General features: G+C 35.3%; 1 protein-coding gene across 6 annotated transcripts in view; it reads right to left on the bottom strand.

The window, feature by feature from the left end:
* Nucleotides 1–23670, bottom strand: part of KIF6 (kinesin family member 6) — a 369244-nt gene that overhangs the window by 240518 nt on the left and 105056 nt on the right. For 4 of the 6 annotated variants that reach the window (XM_039856356.1, XM_039856357.1, XM_039856358.1 and 1 more), the window contains exons 7-10: nt 17752–17958; nt 7935–8078; nt 6908–6994; nt 935–1038 (exon numbers count right to left, since the gene is read on the bottom strand). In XM_039856356.1, coding sequence (XP_039712290.1) covers nt 935–1038; nt 6908–6994; nt 7935–8078; nt 17752–17958 — 542 coding nt within the window. Of the gene's footprint in view, nt 1–934; nt 1039–6907; nt 6995–7934; nt 8079–9672; nt 10866–17751; nt 17959–23670 lie in introns of those variants that run through there. The other 2 variants (XM_039856362.1, XM_039856361.1) reach the window with 2 other exon arrangements.

Below are 23670 nucleotides of genomic sequence, written 5' to 3'. Positions count from 1 at the left end.
CTATCGTATTATTAAACACAGTGTTCTAGAATTAAGAAATGCTATACAGAGGAGCAAAAGCTTAGAGTATAACGGAAATCTTACTTGAATTTCACAAGCTTTAGACCTACCTCCAGGGCAGCCATGAAGCAGTTTAAAGAAAATACTTTTATTATCTCTATTATTTAGCATTTTCTCTGTTGAGAGAGGGTTAGGTAAAATGGCACTATATCTTTAGAAAAATCTTGTGTAGCTCTATTTCTTATTTGGAAATAGAAAATACCACTGCCTTCTAAGTCTAGTCCATTATTATTGCTCCACAAATGCTTAATAGGCAGCACGGAAGTAGCAAAAAGCCCACCACTGTGGCTCAAGATTAGAGAGAGTATGAGAGCCACATTGTGTCACTGATACGCCCTATGGCTACACATCTGAAGGCTCTGAACATGCCGCCCTTGTGCAAAGCCCCGAATACCTGCTTTCATTCCCATTTTGAGCATCTGAACTATAATATATGGGCCATCTATTTATTAAAGGAGAGAGCTTATTTTGGCATGGGATAAATTGGTGCTTGCAACAAGATGCTGTTTAATACAAAGAACGTTTCTTGAATTCCGTTCAGGTCTGAGATCCACAGCTCAAGAGTGTTTGGTGTATATGTTTTAAAATCGCATGACTTTAATACAATCCCTTTTCTTCAGCTGGCATGAGAAGGACATTCCCATCCTCTATACGCTCTGTTCTTTACTTTCTCAAAGCTGAGGGGACAAAAACACTGCCAGCCTTATCCAGCATTTCATGGAAAGCTGCCACTCTTAACTGGCGCCTAAATGCAATTTCAGACTGTCCCAAGAGACCTTTTTGTTTTGAGGTGAATTCATAACACTAGGGCCAACAAAGAAGTTAACACAAACTTTCACTGTTAAAGAAAGAGAAAAAAACTCTGCAGGCTTACTGAAGGAGCTCTGCTTCTGTGAGCGCCTCTGTCCTCTGCTCCCCAGTGACAATGGCCAGTTCATCCTTCAGTTCCTGGATTTCCTTTTGTAGGCGTATAATCATCTATAAACGGCAAGCCGAGAGAGTAAATGTCAACTCCTCATTAAGGGGAACTTGGTGACAGAGAACGTACATCTTTTAAAACTGTGAACAATTTTAAGGATACAGAAATGTATAGAGAATGGTATCAAAGGAACTCCCATACCTACCACCCAGCCTTGTTAAACCTTAACATTTTGTTAAAATAGTTTAGAGTTTTTTAATACTAATAAAACAATACTGATATAACTAGAGCCCTTATTCCAGTTCCCCTTCTGTCTTTCCTGGGGTAACATTAAATGGCATTTATTGGGTAGCATTTCCCAGCATGTTTTCATACATTTACTCCATTTGTATAAATGTAACTGTAAATAATGTATGGTATCATTTCGCATGCTTTAAACTTTATGTAAATGTTACCATACTGCCTGTAATTGCAACTTTTTTTCTCTCTCACATTATGCTTTTGAGATTTTTTATATTGCTTTATGTGGCTCTAGTTCATTAATTTTCATGGGTATATAGTATTTCAGTAAGGGAATATATCACCATTTACCTATGTCCCCTGTTGATGTAAAGAGGATTTTTACTTTTGCTGTTACAAACAGTGTTTCTGTGAACATTATAAATCTCTGGGCACATATATGAGAGTTTCTCTATAGTGTGCACTTAGAATTGCATGGGTGTAGAGTATTGCATCTTCCTTTTATTATATATTGCTAATTTACTCTTCAAAGTAGTTATATAAATTTACATTCTCATCAGCTATATATATAAGTTCTTGATTCCTCACATTTTTGTCACTATCTGTGCAGTATTGACAAACACTTTAATGTTGTCAATCTGGTAGATATAAAATGGTATCTCATTTAGTTCTAATCTGCATTTTCATGATTATTAGAGAGGTTGATCATCTTTGTATATGTATATTGGCTCTTTGGGTCTCCTTTTCTGTGAGTTATTTATTCACATTCTTGTCCATGTTTCAATTGAGTTTTTACTTTTCCCTTTTCATTTGTAGGCTTTTTTAATATTCTGGATGTGAACCTTTTATTAGTTTTATACAATGCACATATTTTCTCCCAATCTATATCATGTTTTTCACTTTGTGGTGTTCTTTTTGTTAAATGAAAGTTTTAAATTTCAATACAATTTTATTATCAACTTCTTCCCTCATAAATTGTATTTTTATGTCTTCTTAAATAAAATCTATTTACTTAAAGCCATAGGGATATTTTCCTATATGTTCTTATAAGAGTTTTAAATCCTTGCTTTTCACATTTAAGTTGATTTTATTTTGTAAAGTATGAGATATGGGTCTAATTTTAATTTATTTTTTATATAGTTAACCATTCAAGTTTTGCTATTTAAATTATCTTATATAACATGTTTTCACATATAAAAGTGTCTTTTTCTGGGTTACAAGTTAACAACATTTGTCTACTTGACTATATGTATGGCAATACCACATTGTTTTAATTACTATGTCTTAAGAAATTTTGGCATCTAGATAGAACAAGACCCTTCAATCTTATTCTTTTTCAAAATAGATTTGACAATTCTTGGTCATTTACTCTTTCATGTAAATTTTTGACCTAGCTAGTAAAATTCTACTGAAGGCCCTCCTCAAATTTTAACAGAAAATAAATTTGATTAAAAGGTTAATTTGGCAAGACTTAGCAAACGAATGATGTGGAATCATCACATCTGTAAACATGGTATGGCTTTTGACTGATTCTTTTCAATAAAGGTTTATAATTTTCTCTATAAATATCTTACATGTTTTTAATTATTTTTCCTAGTATTTTAAAGTTTTTGTTGCTATTATAAATATAAGTTTTGTAAAACTGCATTTTCTAATTGTTGGATTTTGATGCATAAGGATGCAATTCATTTTATGTATGGATTATGTACTACATAATTTTCTGAAAATTAGTATGGTTGTTTATCATTAAATACTCTTGAGTCTTCCATTTAAGCAATCAAATTATCTGCAAGTAATGACAGGTGTTTTTCTTTTTGTTCGAATCCTTATTAATTTTTTAAAAAACACTGTCTCTATTCTAGCTAGGACTTTCAAGTACAATGCTTAAGACTCTTGTCTTATTCCCTCTAACATTTTACCTGTAAAATGTTGGCTGCAGTTTTTGGTTGATACTCTTAACTACTTTAAGGATGTTCACTTATAGTCAAAGTTTGGTGAGTCTTTTCAAACTATAAATATGTGTGAATGTTTAATGTCATCAGGTGCTTTTTATGCATCTAGTAATATGATCAAATAATTTTTTAAAAACTGTAAATATGATGAATCACCTAAATTCATGTTTTTTTGTTTTTTTTTTTTTTTTTAGTATGAACTACCTCACATATGAAAAGGTATGAGAACACCTTGTACCCACTGCTTAGCTTAAGTGAACACCAATGTACCTACTATTTAGCTCAAGAAATAAAACATTACAGGCTCTTTTGAAGCTCTCATTCTTGTAGAATCTCCTGTAAATGAATTTTCCATTACCACTACTCTAACTTTGGTGTTTATTTTTCTCATGGCTATTTTTTTTCTTTTTTACTATACATTCATATATTTTCTAATGATAGATTATCCTTAAATTCTAGAAATAAACCTAACTAGGTCACAATATCACATATCATTTTAATGATCATATGATTATAATGCAAAGTTCCTAAAATAAAAATTAGCAGGGTGAGTCCAATTTTATTCTTCGATATTTGGTAAACATAAAAAAAAAAAAATGAGTCTAGTCCTTCCTCCCTTCCTCCCGCTTTCTCTTTTTCTCTCTTTTTGGTAGATTTAATATTGTTGAATCAGTTTATTTATTAGTTGTAGATTTATTCATGTTTTTAAACTTCTTGTTTTAGTTTCAGCATTGTTTTTCTAGGAAATTGTCCATTTTGTTTAAGTTTTCAAGTTTATACCATAAAGTCATTCAAAGTATTTTTTTATTATTTTATTTACCATACCTATAGTTAAGTCCTTCTTTCATTCCAAATATTCTTATATAAATTTGTGCTTTCCTTTTTTTATTTCTTCATTAATCTTTCCAGAGATTTGTTCATTTTATTAATCAATAAAAAGTCAACTTCAGGTTTTGTTGTTTCTTTCCATTGTATCTTCTCTTTGGTTTCTGTTTTTATTTATTTTTATACTTTTTAATTTCTGTCTTTTTACACTTTTTGATTTATCTTATTGTTCATTCTAAATTCTTGGTTTGGAGGTTACTAGACCAAGGGAGTTGTGTAAATTTGAACTTCAAACTCATGTGAAGCAGCGCCTTAGGATTTCAAATTTTCAGAGAAACCATATTTTGTTCTACCTAGAGTCTGGGTTAAGGCAAGAAAGCATCCCTAGCATCTTCCTAAGCTGGTAAAAAGATTTTTTTCCTTACAGGTTCACCTTTTTACTGATTTTATATTGGGGATGGGAGAGATGTCTTAGATCCATCAGCCATCTTCCAAGGGCTTTGGCTTCTATGCCTTTATGAAAATCCCCTTCACCCTTCCACTCCACGGCAAATGCAGCCTCAGCTTCTTTTCTGGGCTCTCGAGAATTCCTTTACTTCCTAAGGCCTCAGACATATATTTCAAGAGAGGCCTGTTAAATTTTATCTAGGTGGGTTTCATATTAACAGGGCCAGGAGTTCCAAAGAACATGATACTGAATACTTTGAACATATCCATGTTCCTAGAATTTCATTTAAATGCACAGAATTGAGTGGGTTTTGGTTGTTTGCTTCCTTTCTTAGAATGTTGCCAGAATGAAAATCCTTAGATGGGAACTATGTGAGTCATTCATTGGTTCCCTTTCTCTACTAAACTAACATTGATGCCATATTTTCTACTTCTACTAAGGCTTTCAAAGTCAAATCTTACCAACAAATTATCTTCTGCCTTAGTGAATAAAAGTCTCAAGAAAGCGAACTTTTCATGATTTTGAAATTATTACAGTCACACTTCCCATCAAATTACTGCAGGTATTTTGGAATGAGGGCCATCCTTAGAAGATTCTGGCCCATGTCCTGTCACCACAGACTCTGGCCTGTTCACAGTTCTTTTATTATTTTGTCTCTCTGAGGCACTAATACTTGTAAAGAAAGCAGGTCAAACTTTGCTGGTCCTGATCTTACAGAGCTGGTCCACATTTGCCGTTAAAGTTTGAGAGTAAGATATAGGAAATCCCATACAGGTTGTATTTTGAGCGATTTAGAGAATAAATTTTCAGTTGTCACTTGTACTTCAGAAAAGCTCTGTACATAAAATAATGCACAGGCATGTCAGTTTTTAGAAGCAATTAAAAGAGACCAGGAAACAGCACTTGTCAATTACCAGATTATTTTGCACCAGGAAGACCTCAACATTTGTTCAATTATCAGCTATTAGCTTTTTGACTCCTGATTTCTCCTTTCTTTAAATCTCTTTCAGACCTACATCAAACACATGATAATGTTTACCTTTCTTCAAATTCCTTAAGTTGCTTCAAAGAAAAGTCTCTCTAGCCAAATTTAAAGAAAAAACTTCCATTGTCTTATATGTTTATTTTCCTTCAATTGTAAACTAATTTTTGTCTTCAGGCTAATAACCCCATCGCTGTCTTTCTCATTGTGCACAGTAATGCTGCAGGGCTGCCGACAAGGCAGAGAAAACAGAAGAATTCATCCCAGGAGTTCAGTTCCACTTGACTCATGCCTTTGAGTTGTCTCCTTCTCAGTGGGGGCACTGTGTGATGCTATATCTGACCAGGGCCTGTACTCAAAATAGATCCTGCCTCACCCATTGGTTTCTCCTGAAGAGAATTCCATCGGGGGAGCTCAAGCTCCCCAAGGTGAGCAGGATAAAACAGATAGCTCCATTATTCTTTTTTCCTCTTTCTTCTCTACTCGTCTATGGAATGATTTCAGGGGAGGAAGGGCAAACAATCAATAGGAAGTAGTTAATATGCATGACAGTGAATTTGAGATTTTTCTTTTGGAATTTGAGAAATTTGTAAATAAAGCAATGTTAGTAAGATTTCACTTTTTTTTTTTTTAAATAATGCATACTACTAAGCTTACACCAGATTATTATTGAGAAAATTTTAAAAAGAAAGCTTAGTGGTTTGCAAAGTAGTATAATCTTAATTGGAGGGCTACAAAATTGAAAATTTTTAGTTCAACATTTTCACTGCTGGTATGAGTTGATTTCATGTTGCATTTCAATTTCTAAAACAGTAACAAAATGGAGGAAAGAGAAAATATCTGCTTATAATGAGCAGCTGAATCATGTAACCTGCAAATATTTTCCCTTAAAAAAGCACTTTGATAAAGCAGAATTCATTGCTGTAAAACTAGAAGCTTGGTCATTTTTCCATAAATTAAATCATTAAGTTTAAAAAAATCTCTAGAATAAGCAACAGAACAGTTATGCAAAATATGGTTGTGTTTAAAAACCATCAGTACTTTTTCTCGATAAGCTTTTATAAAAGATGGTCTATTGTTATTGTCTCTAGAAGGTTAAACATGTTTTTTGAAAGGCTACCATATAAATATAACTGTGTATGACTTCATTGCATATGTTCTCAGCACTCACAGTGGAGTAATGGGGTCTGAAGGTGAGAGCACAGACCCTTGAATCAGACTAACTGTCTGAATCCTGGCTCTGCTACTTATTAGCATTGTGTCTCTGAGCAAGTTATTTAACATCTGTGTGCCTTGGTTTTGTTATCTGTAAAGTGGAGATAGAGATGGCATTGACTGATAAGGTTAAGAGAATCAAATGAGTCAGTATGTTTCCAGTACTTAGAACATTGCCTGGTTGGGGGAGTAAGTGCCCCCCAAGTTTAGGTAATCTTTGATATAGTACTTTGATTTTTTTAAAAGCCTAAACAAAAGTTACTTACCAATCTGGGATCAATTTCTTCATTAAGAACAGCTTCATTCTTTATGAGAGCCACTCGTTGTGCAAATCTGCAGGTGGATATAGACTCCTAAAGAAAGCAAAATAACTCCTTAAAATGTTATGGCATAGATTAATTTTTGCTCACAGGAAAAAGGATGCACATCTAAAGAGTGGTGTGTAATAAATGCAATGAGGAAACATGCCTCCAAATTAGAGAGCTTTGCTCTAGAACATTAGTTTTAATTAAAATTTTGTTTAGGCTTAATAAAATGACCAATGCCAAAAGAGTGTGTTGGGGAGGATCCTGAGGTCCTAAGTGGCAACTGGTATGTATTTCTCAACTACTCATCTGTTAAAGCAGGACCATATATACAAATCATAATCAGGGCAGGTACCATAATCCATGAACATGAAAGACTACAAAATAAATATTTGTAATAGGCCAAAAAGAGAAGATTTAGAGGAATTTTACAGTGCAATTGGGGCTTGGCCTTATTTGGAGAGGTACTCTGTTGCTTCTTGTTTCCTTCTTTGGGATAAAGTCTGGATTCTAAACATTAAACTGAAATGTATGAAACATCATCTGGCTCTAAAGCAATGCAGGAAAGCCATTTGTCAGCCAGGCCCTGCCAAAGCATCCTGGGTATTGTGCCCAGTGACATGTCTAGGGACATATCTTGGTGATGTCTCCAATGTATCTTAGTCATCATGAGCAAAACAGAGCAGAAGTTGATGGGTCTCCTTTCTCACGTCTCTGGTCAAGGTAACTAACCCATCAGCAAGTCTTCTGAAATTTGTGTATGAGGCTTCTTAAAACCATCCTGTGCTGTGTGAAGCCAGTTCTCAAACGGTGTAATTACAATGCTGGCAAATAACCCAAAGCTGTGAAATCTGTAGGGTACTTACCTCTGAAGGCATTCCCTCCTCCAGCTGAAAAGATGGAAACCCACCCAGGATCCTCAACTCCACCCTACAAACTAGCAATAAAAACTCAAAAGTGAGAACTCCAGAAAGAAGAAACAACATACGTCAATGTTCCTTTTCTCTAAAGAGAGTGTTGCAATCATGGTCGTCATGCAGTTCCCACCCAAACTGTCTCTTAGGACACTAGTCATCATGGAGTTTCTATATGGAATGTGTAAACGGTGTTTTTCTGAAAGGGCAATGATAACCTGTGGTAAGGTAGAGAAATAATGGCATTAGATTAGCAGAAAATGCACATCTGACAAACAACTGAGCTTCAGCTGCAATAATAATACAAAAGGAAATATTAATTAAATGCAGGGCAACACCCAAAACTTGGACTCAGAATAAATATCTTAACAATATTCAGTACAGTAAAGGTAGAGATGGAATGAAGAAAATGTAGCAAAAAAATACCATAATAAACCCTGTGATTTTTGGACAGATGATATAACTTGTATAAAATTGGTATAACAGACTACATTAGTATTCTGTTATCAGCTGTTGGGAAATTCATACAAAGACGCAAGAGGAAATCATGACAGATTTTAAAAATCCTACCAAAATTGGTCTGTATATTTCATCTTCAAGAAAAAAAAAAAAAGAAAGAAAGCAGATAAGAACAAGAGACAGTAGAGATGAGTGGTAAAAAAAAAATCACATTTTGGTGCCAGCTTGTGCAGGTCTAAATTCTAGCCTTATGAGGGGCATGTCACTCAACATTTTTGTCTCAGTCTCCTCATTTGTAGAATAGGAAAAAACAGTACCTAACTGATAGGTCGTTGGGAAGATTAAAAGAGTTAAAATGTGCAATTATTTTGAGTAGTACCTAGCCTATAATAAGTGCTATCTACATGTTTGCTATCACGTAAGTGATACGGGAAGTTTATGTTGGTTCAACTAAGTTTTGCTCATCTTACTCCTGAGTGATTTAGGTACTTAACAGGAAGGTACTTGATGGACCGATGGTAGATGAATGAAAAGACTACTGTGAAGCCTTCATTTCTGAGAGTGGAAGAATGATTTCAAGAAAAATATCATGAGATATTTCCAAAGAAAGCTGCCAGGGGTCCAGGGTTTCCTGGGAAGAGGAATCCAGTGCCAGGATGCCCATTGAAAAGCATCAGGATTAAGTCACCCACATATGTGACTTCAGGGCATCACAAGGTCCTGCTCTTGACAATACTGCCAACACATGCCATTGTTCTAGTCTTCGTACTCTCAGGTGTGTAATTCCCATCATTAGAACTTCTGTTCCTTCGATTTACAAAACAAGATGGGAGCATTGTTTTTGAAGGCTGTTCTGAGCAAAAGTACACAACTATACTACTGGTCTCACTTTAAGTTCCTGAGCACAGATTTTACTATAAACCAAAAATCTCACGATATTTCTCTTGAAATCATTCTTCCACTCTCAGAAATGAAGGCTTCATATCTTATCTTTTTGTTTCAAACTCTAGACAGCCTCTTCTCTCTGCCTTCAATCTGAGCTGATGGCCACACACCCTCTTACTAGATGTAAGCAGTCTGATCAGAACTATCTCATGCTCCATCACTAGATCCATAAACATTCTACCCTCCCCCTTGTTACTGTCCTGCTCCTAAGGCCTGCACTCCATCCTCTCCTTCTTCCCCGCTCACCTATTTTGCTCCTACGATTAACCCCTCTCTCTTCCAAACCATTTCTCTCCCTCACCTAGATCATTCCCAACCTACATGGCCACTATAGTACTAAATTAAGACACCTCATTGCAAGGTCATCAGTAACCCCCACTAAAACAAAAACACCGATTGCCATCTTACTTGATTTCCGAGTGGAGTAAGCATTCAACACAGGCACTCATGACCTCCTGTAGAAAACATTATTCACTTGGTAATTAGGATGCACACTTTCCTCATTTTCATCTTTCTTTAAAAACCAGTTAATGAATACTTCATTTTCTTTTTCCTAAATTATAAATATTAGAGAGCTACAGGGCACAATCCTTGATCTTTTTTTCTTTCTTATCTACACTCTCTCGCTATGTAATCTCACCCAGTCTCCTAGCTTTAAATATATCTATATCCTGATGTCTCCCCAGTTTATATTATCAACTTCTTACCTGAGCTACTATCCTTGTGACAACTCCACATCACCACTTGGGTGTTTATTCTTGACTTTCTCTTCCCTCTACCTTCAGACTTTACCCATTATTATTTATTTTTTTTAAATTTATTTATTTAAATTAGTTTCAAGTATACCATACATTGGTTAGATTAATGGCACCACCATTCACCTACTGACTCAGTCAAAAATCCTAGGCATCATTCTTTATTTTCCTTCACCTCCGACATTCAATCCTGAGCAATTTGTATTAGGTTTAACTACAAAACAGCCAGAATTGGACCACTTTTCCCCACTTCTCTGCCACCAGTCCAGTTCAAGCCTCCATCATCATTTCCTTGGACAAGTCTTTGAATCAGTCTCCTTGCTACTCTTTTTGCCCTTTCAAGGTTGACTTTCTACGTAGCAGCCAATCTTTTTAAAATGTAAGTTACATCAAGTCACTGCCTTGCTTACAACCTTCCCAATACACCTAGCATAATGACCTAACTCTTGTGTGATCTGGTCCTTGTCTACCTATCTGACCTCATCTCTTGTTGTGCATTGATTGCTCATATCGGCCCCGCCGTTGTTCCACCATGCCAAGCTTACCCCCATATCATAGCCTTTGAATTTATTGTTCCTTTTACCTGGAATGCTCTTGCCAAGATTTTCATACAGCTTCTCATCATTCAAGTCTTTGCTCATATTTTACTTCTTCACAAGGGCTTTCCCTGAAACTGCTATCAAAGGTTACACACTTATCTTCAGGCTGTTACTCCATTTTCTTTTTCTTCTGGTACTTATCACTAACTGAAATTTTATTTATTTAGTTGTTAGTTATCTGCTTCCCCACCAGACTTTCTCTCCACAAGGCTAGGGTCTTTGTTTCTCTTATTCTTTTCCCCCCAGCCCCCGCCAGCTCCCACTGCCTAGAACAGTGCCCAGCAGCCAGTACGTGTGGCAGAAACTAAATCATCTCCCTCAGCTCTCATGACAACCCCCATTCTATTTTATTTCCTATAAAACTACATTTCCTAGTCTCTCTTACAACTCACATTTTGCATGAGACCTAGCTCTCTCAAGCAGATGACACTCCTATGTAAGATTTGAAGGTGAGTAAGGAGAGGTGATGGCTATGAGGAAGATCAGATTTTTAGAAGAGTATGGTAACAGAGGCATCTGGTTCTTTTGAGACAGCTGCAAGGAAGGTTCTGGAATCTAGGACTTAATGTCCTAAATGCCAAGTGGGGATAATAGTAGTGTTTTGCAGAGCAGTTTAGTGGTGTGGTTAGATGCATCTTCTGGTTGCTCGCTGCCACCTGGGTAGTATCTATGCCCAGTTTTCTAAATTTTCTTGAGATTCTTTACATTTAATAAATTCTATGCTGCTTAAATTAGCTAGAGTAGATTTTTCCAGTTTGCAACTAGGAAATTTGACAAATACAACACATGGTCAACACATTTTTGTTAAGTGAATCCGAACAGATGCATGAGTAGCTTAATTAGTTTCACCTGAGAAGGCAGTGTGCTGGTCATTAGTATGGAATGAGATTTGAGAGAACTAAGTTTCGGTGTAATTGAAAATGAACTGGGGACTATGGCAGACCCAAGTCTGAGTGGCAAGGTGGTAGCATAGGGAGCTGAGCAGAGATCCAGACCCTAAGAGCCAGGAGGACAATAAAATATTTGAAAGAGGCAAGGTAGGCCTAAATATCAAGTACCAGGCCAAATAGGGGTTGGTCTGACAGGTGTGCAGAGAGTGTGGCATTATTGTCTATGAATCATCAGTTAAATATCTAACAATGTTCTACGTACTTTGAAGTTCTTTTATAAAACAAATGTCATTATATTTTCCCCTGTTCTAGGAAACAATGTTGCTATCTCTTCAACAGCTTTACTGACAACTTAGATAACATAAAACAGAATATGCTTATTAAACTCACTGTTGATGTTAAATTACGTGATGTGTTAGTTAACTTGCTTTTGTTTGCAGTAAGAGAAAAGATAACCTAAACTGGTTTTAATCATAGGGAAAATTTATTGGCTCATGTAACTATAATAGGAAAGGCTTTTGGTTAGAATGACCCAAAAAGTCAATGCTACCACCAAAGACTTAGTTTATGCCCATATCTCAAGTCTATCTTCTATGTAGTAGAAGTCTGCCTCTCTTCATGGCCATAGGATGGCTGCCAAATGCTCTCATGTTACAAACTTCTTTATTTATAACAGGTACGAGAGGGCCTTTCTTCTTTAATCATTAAACAAAAGTCCTGAGCTTCTCTAGAGACCAACTTGGGTCATGGGCCCATCCATGAGCCAATCACTGTACCCAGAAAGACAAGCTCCAATTGGCTTAGATCAGTCAGGTTCTACTCCTGGAGCTGGGATACACTCCTGTCTGCTACCACCTGGAATGAATGGGGTGCACGCAATCCCAATGTCTTTTCCAGAAAAAGTTCTAAAACTGTGAGAGGAAAGAAATAAAATTAAAAATGAGATTACAAATTGAACATACAGTCTTTACAAATGGAGAAAATGAAGCCAGTTTATAAGAAAGGAAAGAATGCAGGACATAGAGTCAGAATCTAGCTTTTCCACTTGTGCAATCTTAGGCAAATCTCTTAAATTTCTTAGCCTTATTTTCTTTACCTATAAAATCCCCACACAGAAAAGTGGGATGAGAATGCCTGTCAATCTCAAAAAAGGGATCTCTATTTAGAGATCAATAGAAATCATTTCTGGTATAGTTCTTAGTAAAACAAAAAGCACTGAGTGTTGTAGAGGGATCTTCAGGCTATGTTCTTTATGATCCCTTTGGAGACTTGTTTTGGCCACAGAGACCAGTCCTAGGCCATTTCTTTAAAAGAAGACCCTGAACAGGTATCTTCTCAGTGCTAAAGAGCTTAGGAATACCATAATAAGCTCAGATCCCTTGAAGCAGATACAGACCTTCATAGTGACCCAGAAATGGCCAGTATCCGGGAAGAGGCAGAGGTAGGTTATTCTTTGTGGGGCTGCTGTGGGCGTTCTAAACTGAGTAGGAACCATGTGATCTAAATGGAACAGGGTAAGGAGGTGGTCATACAACCTGGTTTTTTTTCTAAACATTTACTTCCATTTTGGTTTTCATGTATAAATACAATAACATGTTCCTGAAGGCATTCCTCAACTGACAAAGAGAGAAATCTCATATTATACTTAATATCTCTACGTACTTAGAAACCGTGTCTAAAATTAATAATTTAATTTGCTATTGAATGAACTAAAGAGATTTTAAGAGCTCAGAAGTGCATGGAAAATTATCCCTTGAAAACTGAAAAGATTTGGAATGGTTACAACTGGCATTGGCACCATTAGATTTTCTTCTGAGCACAACATATTCAGTGGAAAGCCAAATGGAAACTGAAACTCTAGAAGTCTCACTCATGTTGGATAACTGGCTGAAGTGACACTGATTCCGATTTCTGTAGAGGTAAATAGCAAACACTTCCCATTCTCAGTGGTTTCTCACCCAGTGTTTGGGCTGATGGAGACCGTGGGTCACACCGGGAGCAATTGGGAGGCTTATGGTTAGAACAACTATGCACGGTCCTCTTTTTGTCCCCCATGGACTCGATTTCTATGGCCGAGATGTACCCTGTTATTGTGGTTTAAAATGTTTTTGAAGAGACTTTTTGGAAAAAGTACTGCATACACAAGGAGAACTCCAAAACCAACAATACTCTGGCAAACAGAAAGTTATTTACTTGAGAGCACAGTAAGGTGCATTCAACTCAGAAAATCTGCCCTGTGAGCAGGTGGAAGGTCTCACAATTATGGCCAGAAGTGCAGTTACAATTTTGCATGGGATTTCTATGAGCAGTGTGAGCTAATTAATGTAAGAAAAGTTACCAAACTGGTCATTATCTAGTCCACCTCCATTTTAAACAGTGCAACTGAGACAGAGAGGATGTAATTAATTACCGACACTTATATAAATTTCTATTACACCATTTATCTTACTGTATTGTGAGAATTTGCTTATATGATTTGCTCTTTCACTGGATAACATGACAGCACAGACTATTTCTCAGTCATACATTTATCCCCATTGCCTAACATAATTTGGGCACTCAATCACAATTCGTTGAATGGATAAATGAATGAAGCTAACTAAACTAATTTGCGTTATACTTCCAGTCTCATTAGACACATAATAAAGCACTACATAAAAAAATTTCATTATAAAAGTCTTGGAATTCTGTTATTTCATTAACAGTATCTGCCTGCTCTTTTTATTATTCTCATTCCTATATACTCTTTGGTTCTCTCTTATCTCTTTCTGTGTAAAAATTCCAAAATTTCTCTACTACCCACACACTTTCTCTCTAGCAGCGACTTCTTGATTTACTCAGCCCCACGTATCCATGTCCACATACTGTAGTTTTCCTTATTTATGTTCTACTTTCTTCTCACGTTAATCTTCTCTTCCTCCTCTCTCCATTATCTTATGCTATACTCTCCTTGAAGATACTTGTATATCAGTGTAAATAGTTACCAATTGGAGTGATGCAGTAGGTGAATAAGAAACAGATAAATTATGTTCAGAGAGCCAGAGGTCAATGACATATGCATGTCTCTGTGACTCTGGCTGAATCGATCCCCCTAGACTGAAGCTAAGGGCTACAGGCTCCCAGTTCCTACTGAATGACATGCTCTAACCCCATTCTTTCCTGGCTCACTCCTACTCATCTTCAGTTCTCTGCTTAATATCAGCCCTGAGAGAAGCTTCATTAACTTTCTCCTTCTCAAAGTCCACCATTACAAGCTCTCCTCACCCGTTGGACTTCCTTTGCATAGCTCTCACCTGGATTACAGCCACATACATTACTACTTATTCAATGTATGTCTCCCTACACTGGACCATGAGACCTTTGGGGCAAGGACTGTTTCTATTTTGTTCACCACTATGTTTCAGTGCCAAGTGCTATCCACAGCACATTATTGTTCTTTATAAATATTTGTTAAACAAATAAATTAGTTATATGAAAATCAAATGCCACATAGCCACCAATACTACTCACATGAGGCTGATGTTACAAGGATTTTGAAGAGAAGATATCTGAAGAGAGAGATTTTTAATGACAAGTAGCAGCTTGCAAAGGTTGTGTAGAACAAAGAAAAAGAAAGGATTAGCGGCAGAACATTTCTCTTGAGTGATTACAACTGGTAGAAATTCTGTTTCAACTGATGAATATAATTTTGTATGAACTGATGAACATAATGGGAATTAAAATAGTGCTACCATCTGAAACAAGTAGATATAATTTCTTTGAAATACGGCACTTTGAATAGAGTTCATTATGTTTTCATAACAATGTTTTATAAGTGTCCTATTAAGTAAAAAGCTCTGTCAAGTATAAGTAATGTGTAATATTTGAGCAAGCGAGAGCTGAGGAATGCTGACTCTTGTCAGAAACATTAAAATGATCCAAATGCCACACAGGCCTTAATCTCCGGGTACTGCATTACTGAGATTCATCTGGTCAGAGCCTAATTGTTTGCATCTTGTTTAGATAGAACTCCCTTAGGTTTTCTCTCAATCTGCATTTTCACTCAACTTGACCATTACAAAGTATTTAACACTAAGACAACATTGGTCTCAAAAAAGCAGTTAAAAAAAAAGATTTTTCCTTCAAATCTTTCAGTCTCCAACATTCATTAACAAGTTCTTCTGCCTTGCCAATATATTCTGTATTTCTCCACTCCAGTTTTTGATCATGTTTCTCTTTTTCTTAAAGAATTTGTAAGTAGTTGCCATCTTTAACATTCAAGTCACAGCACTTGTACACACAGAGCCGAAAGGAATTTGAAAAATTATCTCATTTAATTCACTCGTTTTAGAGATGAGGATTTTTTTCTGAAAGATTTATTTAGCTAAACCAGATGAGCTTTCTCTGCCCTTGAAGTCAAATTCAGAAATAAAAATAGAGTACATATTGGGGTGGATTGTAGTAAGCTTGGGGTAGAAGTAGGGAGGGAAAACTAAGGTAAAGAGAACCATCACAGGGTCATGAAGTCACCAGAAACTGAAAAAATACTGGTCATCTCTAAATTACGTTCCCATAGCTATTCTACTAGCCTGAAAAAGTAAGCCACAGGAGGTCATTTATAACCTATATTCATACCCACCGCTAATCTTACAATAAAAACAATAAGCATAATGACATAAAGCTTAAACTTTGGAGCCAATTAATTCTAGGTTCAAATCCTCATCTCAACATTAGCTGTGTAATCCTGGGAAGGCCTTGGGAAGACTTGAGTTTAAAAATCTGTATGATGAGGATAACAACTCACACCTGTAGTGTAGGACTGTTGTGAGGTTTAAATGATGGTATATACAAAATGCTAGTAGCTATACCAATGTTCATATAAGCATCATTCACAATAGTCAAAAGGTGGAAACTACTTGTGTCCATTGAAGGATGAATAGATAAACAAAATATGGTATATACATACGCTGGAATATTATTCAGTCTTAAAAGAGAATGAAATTTGGATATATGCTACAACATGGACAGACCTTGAAAACATTATACTAAGTAAAATAAACCAACACAAAAAGACAAATATTGTATAATTCCACTTATAAGAATATCTAGAATAGGCAAATTCAGAGACAGAAATTAGAATAAAAGTTACCAGGGGCTAGGAGTATAAGGAAATGGAGAGTTATTGTTTAATGGGTACAGAGTTTCTGTTTGGGATTATGAAAAAGTTCTGGAAATGGATGGTGGTAAGAGTTGTTCAACATTGTCAATGTACTTAATGCCACTAAATTGTACACTTAAAAATTATTAAAATCGTAAAGTTTATGTTATGTATATTTTACCACAATAAAAGAAGAAAATAAGCAAAACAAAACAAAAATGCTGGGAGAGTGCCAGATGAAAAATACATGGGCTTTCAAGTCTTTGGGGTAAATACCCAAAAGAGGGATTGCTGGATCGTATAGTAGATCAATTCTGTTTTTTGAGGCATCTCCATACTGTTTTCCACAGTGGCTGTTCCAATTTGCAGTCCCACCAGCAGCGTATGAGGGTTCCTTTTTCTCTGCATCCTCTCCAACATTTGTTATTACTTATCTTGTTGATAATAGCTATTCTAACAGGTATGAGATAGAATCTCATTGTGGTTTTAATTTGCATTTCTCTAATAGCATTTCCCTAATAGCGATGATAAGCATCTGTTCGTGTGTTTATAAAAGATATTTTCACACCAATGTTCATAGCAGCATTATTGACAGTGGCCAGGACATGGAAGCGACCGAAGTGTCCTATGATAGATGATTGGCTAAAGAAGCTGTGGTACATATATACAATGGAATATTACTCAGCCATAAGAAAAGATGAAATACTGTCATTTGCGACAACATAGATGGACCTTAAGATAATCATGCTAAGCGAAATAAGCCAGACAGAAAAAGTTGAAAACCACGTGATATCATTTATATGTAGGATGTAAACCTAAAAGCAACAAACGAACAGGACAAACAAACAGAAACTCATGGACATGGACACTAGACTAGTGGTTACCAGAGGGTAGCGGGGAGGTAGATGGGGTAAAAGGGGTCAAATATGTGGTGACAGAAAGACATCTAACTATGGGAGGGGAACACACAATGCAATATATATGCCTTACTGTTAAATTGTACACCTGAAATTTACTGGATTTCGTTAACCAATGTCACCATCAGAAAAAAAATACACGGGCAAGCAATGGTAGGTATGGTTGATATCCCATTCTGCCCATTTTACCTGTTCTAAGTAATGTAGTGACAAGTTGATATATTTGGCCTCTGTTAAAAGCAGGCCTCCTACTCCAGTCTTTGCAACTCGCTCTGAACCAGCCAGGTCAACCAAATGAAGTTTGGCATGTCGGACAGTGGCAGATCCTGGTTCTTTGCTTGATAAATGAATAGTGAAAATGCAGTGGGAACGGGTTGAAGCTTGGTTCATAGGAGTCTACAAAAAAGAAATTTCAAAACAAAAATCATGTGAGCAATGAGAAGTTTTGAAGAATATCAACAAATATAAATTTAAGTTTCCAATGATGACATTTCCCATGAAGCTAACTTTGTCAAATGGAGAAAAAATAAATCCTGTAGCTGAGATCCTGAAAGTGAATTATTTTCAATGTATTACATCTTGAATGTACAACAGATGTGGATGGGTTAATTCAGAAAATGAGAAAAGAGTTTGAATGAGGTAACACTTGGGTCCTCTCACCAATGCAATAATTTTATTTCATTATATGACCACAATTCACACCTTACCTTTGGCTAGCTATATTAAAAATGCTTAATATGACTATCATGGGAAAAAGGACTGAGAATGAATGCATTTGAGAAAATTCATCATACAACTGTAAACACAACTCACAGACAAAGGTGCCCAATATCATTGCTACTACTTAACACTGAACCAAAGGCAATGTAATAAATAAGAAAAAGAAATACAAGGTATAGTGATAGGAGAAGAAGAAATTAAAGTGTCATTATATACAGAAAACATGGTGGTCTACATAGAAAATGCAAGAGCATCTATAAAATGTTAAGAACTAAAAAGTTTAGCAGGGTTGCTGGATGCAAGATCAACATGAGAAATCAATGAAGTTCTAATAATCCAGCAATAATTAATCAGGAAATGTTATTCATAATGGCAACAAAGACGATGAGATAATACGGGATTAATCTTATAAAATATGTGTAATTTGTAGAGAAAATGACAAAATTATATTAAAGAATAAAGAAAATCTGAATAAATGATGTACTAGATATTAAAATACCATTTCATGGATGAGAAAACTCAAAATTAATCTATATGTTAATTTCTCTATATTAAACTATTTAATGTAGTTGAAATAAAAATGCTACAGGTTTTGTATGTGGAGCAAAACAAACACATTGATTCTAAATATCAGATAGAAGAGCAAATATTGAAAAATAACAAAAAATAATAATGTGAAAGAAGAACAAGGAAGGGGGATATGTCCTGCTATTTATCAAGGTATATCATAATGCCACAGTAGTTAAAACAGTGTGGTGCTGGTGTAGGAACAGATAACTAGATCAGTGAAACATTTTGTGCTCATTTAGTAACTCTATAGGATAGAGGTGATATCACATCACAGTGGAGAAAGGATGGACTAATCAATAAATGGTACTGGAATAACTAGCTATCTATCTTGAAAAATACAAATTTAGATTGCTTTCTCACACGAATATACACACAAATTTCAGAATGTATTAGAGTTCTGCATAAAATAACACAACTTTAACATTAATATAAGGAAATTATATTGTAATCAACCCAAGGCAGTAATGGCTATTTTATGATAAGAAATAAAAAATAAATAAATTGATTTAAAATATTTGACCAAATAATCCAAAATTAAAAAACTTCCATGTGTTAAAATGTACCACAAAGGTAAAAGACTGGGAGAGATGTTTGCAATACATATGGCTAACAAAAGATTAATATTTGAAATAAAGAACACTCACAATCAATAAGAAAAAGACAAACAACTAAGAAAAAAAAGAACAAAGGATATGAACAGGCAACCGATATATAGGAAGCCTAAAAATGGTCAATAAGTATTAGGAAAAAAATATTCAAAAATCACAAATAATCAGGCCATAGCAATGGACTATTTCATTCATATCTATCAGACTGGCAAAAATTTTAAAAATAAAATTCAACGAAAGTATTTGTAAGAATATAAGGAAATGGGAACCTTTACATACTGCTGGTATGAATACGAATTAAGAACTGTTTTTGAGAGCAATTTGACAATATGTGGTGAAATTGCAAATGCCTATAACCCACAACCTAGCAATAAACTACAAGATAAATTTCCTAGAGAGAAATCTAGGACAGGTAGCGGTGTGGGGAGAGAGAGGGGGAGAGGTGTGAGGGAGGGAGGGGAGGAGAAAGGAGGAGAGATGGACATAGACATGGAGAGAGAGATGGAGATGGACATTCACTGAAAAACTGTTTGAGATAACAAGAAATTGATGTACAACCTAAATAGGCATCACTGGTGGAAAAGATAAATAAACTGTGATATTTCAAACTGTAAAAAAGTTAAAAGGAAGCAACTTTTGGATAGATTGACAAAGAAAATAGAAAGCTGAGGAAAACTAGCAAGTTAAAGAATTATATAAACACTATGATAGAACTTATATAATTAAAAAAGTAATATATGATCTAACAATATTTTTTCAGATGCTATAACTTAGGTCACTAAAAGAATAAAAATATGGACTAGAAGGATATAACAAGTTAATGACAGAGGTTGCCTTTGTGAAGAATGGAAGTGAAAAGTCAACAAGGGGACTTCAACTTTACCTGTACCATCCCATTTCTTTTATTTAAAAACTATCAGAAGTCAATCCTGATATCCAAAACTTCTAAAAATAAAAATTATCTAAAAATATTCCAAATGAATGTTCATGTGAGTAAATGTGTTCCGATCTACACTTTTGTAAAGTGGGATTTAACCAAAGACTCTCCATATGGATGCACATGTACGCAGATAGGGTAACATGCTTGGAAACTATTTCTACCAGAAATTCTGTCTGTAAATATAAATTCTTGATACACATCATCGTTGATTTACGCCAACTAGCAACGTACACAGATGTTAAAGTACTGGCACAGGTTTGGTGATGATGATGTAGCTAGTGAGTTAAACAGGCTGAAAATTTGACCCATTACTTGTTGCCACAATAACTATACCCACCCAGCCAGTGTGTGATTTTGCATGCTAAAGTGGATCAGCAAATAACTGTGCATGTAAAACCGCAAACTCAAATTTAGAACCTAGTTGAGGTGTTTTGGAAGTGACTGTAAGTTATTTGCAGAACTTAAACATGGGTTTCATTTCACTGTTACATTCACACAACAATAAATCCTACAGTGCTATAATGAAAGTCAAATTGACAATCGATATAAACAAAAAACATGGAGACTGTCCCCAACAGCTGTCTTCGGCTTCTAAATTGATATACTGAAATCACAGTAAAATGTGGGCAATTAGTGAATATTGGAAGAGTGTACCCATTTCAAAGGAATGTGAGATTTACATAAAATAAAATTGTACTTCTGGAGTCTGTAATTAAAATGCCGTAATATACTGTAGGAGTCCATGCCTACAATTTTGTAACTTCTCATAAATATTTTCTGCATGAAGTAGTAGTTGGTGTCCTCTTAGCTAAAATTTTCTTAAACCTCAAAAAACATTCTTTATGTGTATCTGTGTAAGTGTGATTGAATGTGCGGGTGTCTGTTCTGTGTTTATTTTAGGACATCTTTATGTCTCATAGGCATGCCCCTACGTTTGTCCTTTTAAAGGTAAAATTGTATTAAAACATTTCTGAAACTGCCTAAGAACAGATGGCACCATTTAGGCAGATTCATTCAAATTTAAGCGCACATTTTAAACAAATGTGCTCTTGGCACTAGAGACTGTGCCTTTGGAAAAATTCTAGTGATGATTAATCATCCCCACGCAGATAGCTTTCACATTTCATATCATTCTATGTATACAGCTCTGTGTTAGGCAGTACAGAGACTAGAAGGAAAATAAGACATGGACCTTGCCTTCAAGGAATTTATAATCTAGTTCAGAAGCTAAAAACAAAATGTATGAAATGAGAATAAATAATGAGAAAAAGGCAGATGTGCAGTAAAATTGATCTGTTCTCAGCACTGCACATCCTGATCCTCCTGGCAACACCTAAGAATGCTGGCCATTCTCTTATTTTAGAAGCTCCCTGGTTTCTAGAGTCAAACACTCTCCTGTTACTTTCATCCCAACTATTGTGTCCTTTTCCTTTATAGGTCCCTTTTCTCTCCAAATAGACACATCCCAAGCTATGGTCACCATACTTCTTCTCCTTGGAGAACTCTTCTTCCATAGCTCTGATTCTTATTGGATAGGCATTGTAGTGTAGTCAAAAATCACACACCAAAATTCTTAGAATTTGCAATGAGCATGGGGTGCATATATCTTTTTGAAATAGTGTTTTCATTTTCTTTAGATAAATACCCAGAAGTGTAATTGCTAGGTCATAAAGTAGTTCTATTTTTAGTTTTTTTGAGGAATCTCCATACTGTTTTCCAAAGTGGCTGTACCAATTTACAATTCCATCAACAATGCACAAGAGTTCCCTTTTCTTCACATCCTTACCATCACTCCTTCTTTGTTGTACTGTTGTAAATAGACATTCCAACAAGTGTGAGGTGATATCTCATTGTGGTTTTGATTTGATTGTTTACAACAGGCAAAATATGGAAGTAACCTAAGTGTCTATCAATATACAATTGGATAAAAAAGATATGGTACATATGTACAATGGAAACGAATGAAATTTTGCTATTTGTAGCAACATGGATGGACCTAGAGAGTATTATGCTAACTGAAATAAATCGGGGAAAGACAAATACTGTGTGATTTCACTTGTATGTGGAATCTAAAAAGCAAAACAAATGAACAAATGAAATGGAAACAAACTCATAAATACAGGGAACAAACTGATGATTGCCAGAGGGGAGCGGGGGAAACAAAAGGGGAAGGGGATTAAGAAGTACAAACTTTCAGTTATAAAGTAAGTCACAGGGATGCAATACAGCCTAGGGAATATAGTCAATAATATAATAACTCTGCACAGTGACAGATGGTTACTAGACTTATTGTAGTGATCACTTTGTAAGGTACATAAATGTTAAATTGCTATGTTGTATACCTGAAACTAATATAATATTGTATGTCAACTATAATTAAAAATTTTTTTAAGAAAAAAAAATCTTAGAATTTGGTATCAGATTACTTGGTTTCAAGTCTGTTTCCATCAGTGTTGAAATTTTAAGCAAATTTACATAAAGTAATTTTGGTTTTCATAACTTCAAAATGCTATAAGAAAACTTGTTTGCTGCAAAGAGTTATAGTAAATACCAATTGAGTTACTGAGTTTTGAAGTGGTCCGTGAATGGTAAAAGGTCATGTAAATGTCCTTCACTCTTGATATTGACTCTATTCAGATGCCTCACATACTCTCGTTTACAACTATAATTTCTCTGTACACCAAATTAGAATGTCCAGGATCTTGACTGATAATTGTTACTAAAACATCTTGAACCTAATACTCCTCCAAAGCAACCTCATTACGTGCCCTCAATCTGTGTCCCATGGATGGATATCCAATCTGTCCTATTACTGTTAAATTTACCTCTACTTCTATCTCTAAATATCCTTTACTTCTTACCTGGTTATTACATTCTCTTCTTACTAGCCTCCCCATGCTTACTCTTGTCTCTTCTAATTGTTCTCCACCTTGCAGATAGAGTACTACCTTTAAAAGACATATTTAATTATGTTAATCCTACCTATATCCCTGAAGTAAACTGCCATGCTCCCTAAGACTAATTATCTCTAGTTTCTTCAACTGTGTCTTATTCAACTGTTTATCAAACTATGTTTTTAAACATGGCATTCTCATATTCTGAATTGAATATATATTTTCTAAAGTAGCCTAACCACAGAAGAGAACACTAGAATCTAGGCAATCTAAATGTAATGTTGCCAGGAAATAGCATATAAAGTATTATACCATATTTTCCCTAGCCTTTTACCCATACTATGAAATTGCTATGGGACACACACACACACACACA

The sequence above is a fragment of the Pteropus medius genome, unplaced genomic scaffold, assembly GCF_902729225.1.
Source record: "Pteropus medius unplaced genomic scaffold, Ma_sr-lr_union100, whole genome shotgun sequence".
Lineage (NCBI taxonomy): Eukaryota > Metazoa > Chordata > Mammalia > Chiroptera > Pteropodidae > Pteropus > Pteropus medius.
Note: the sequence above shows the minus strand (reverse complement) of the source record. Positions and strands in the feature narration are given on the sequence as shown.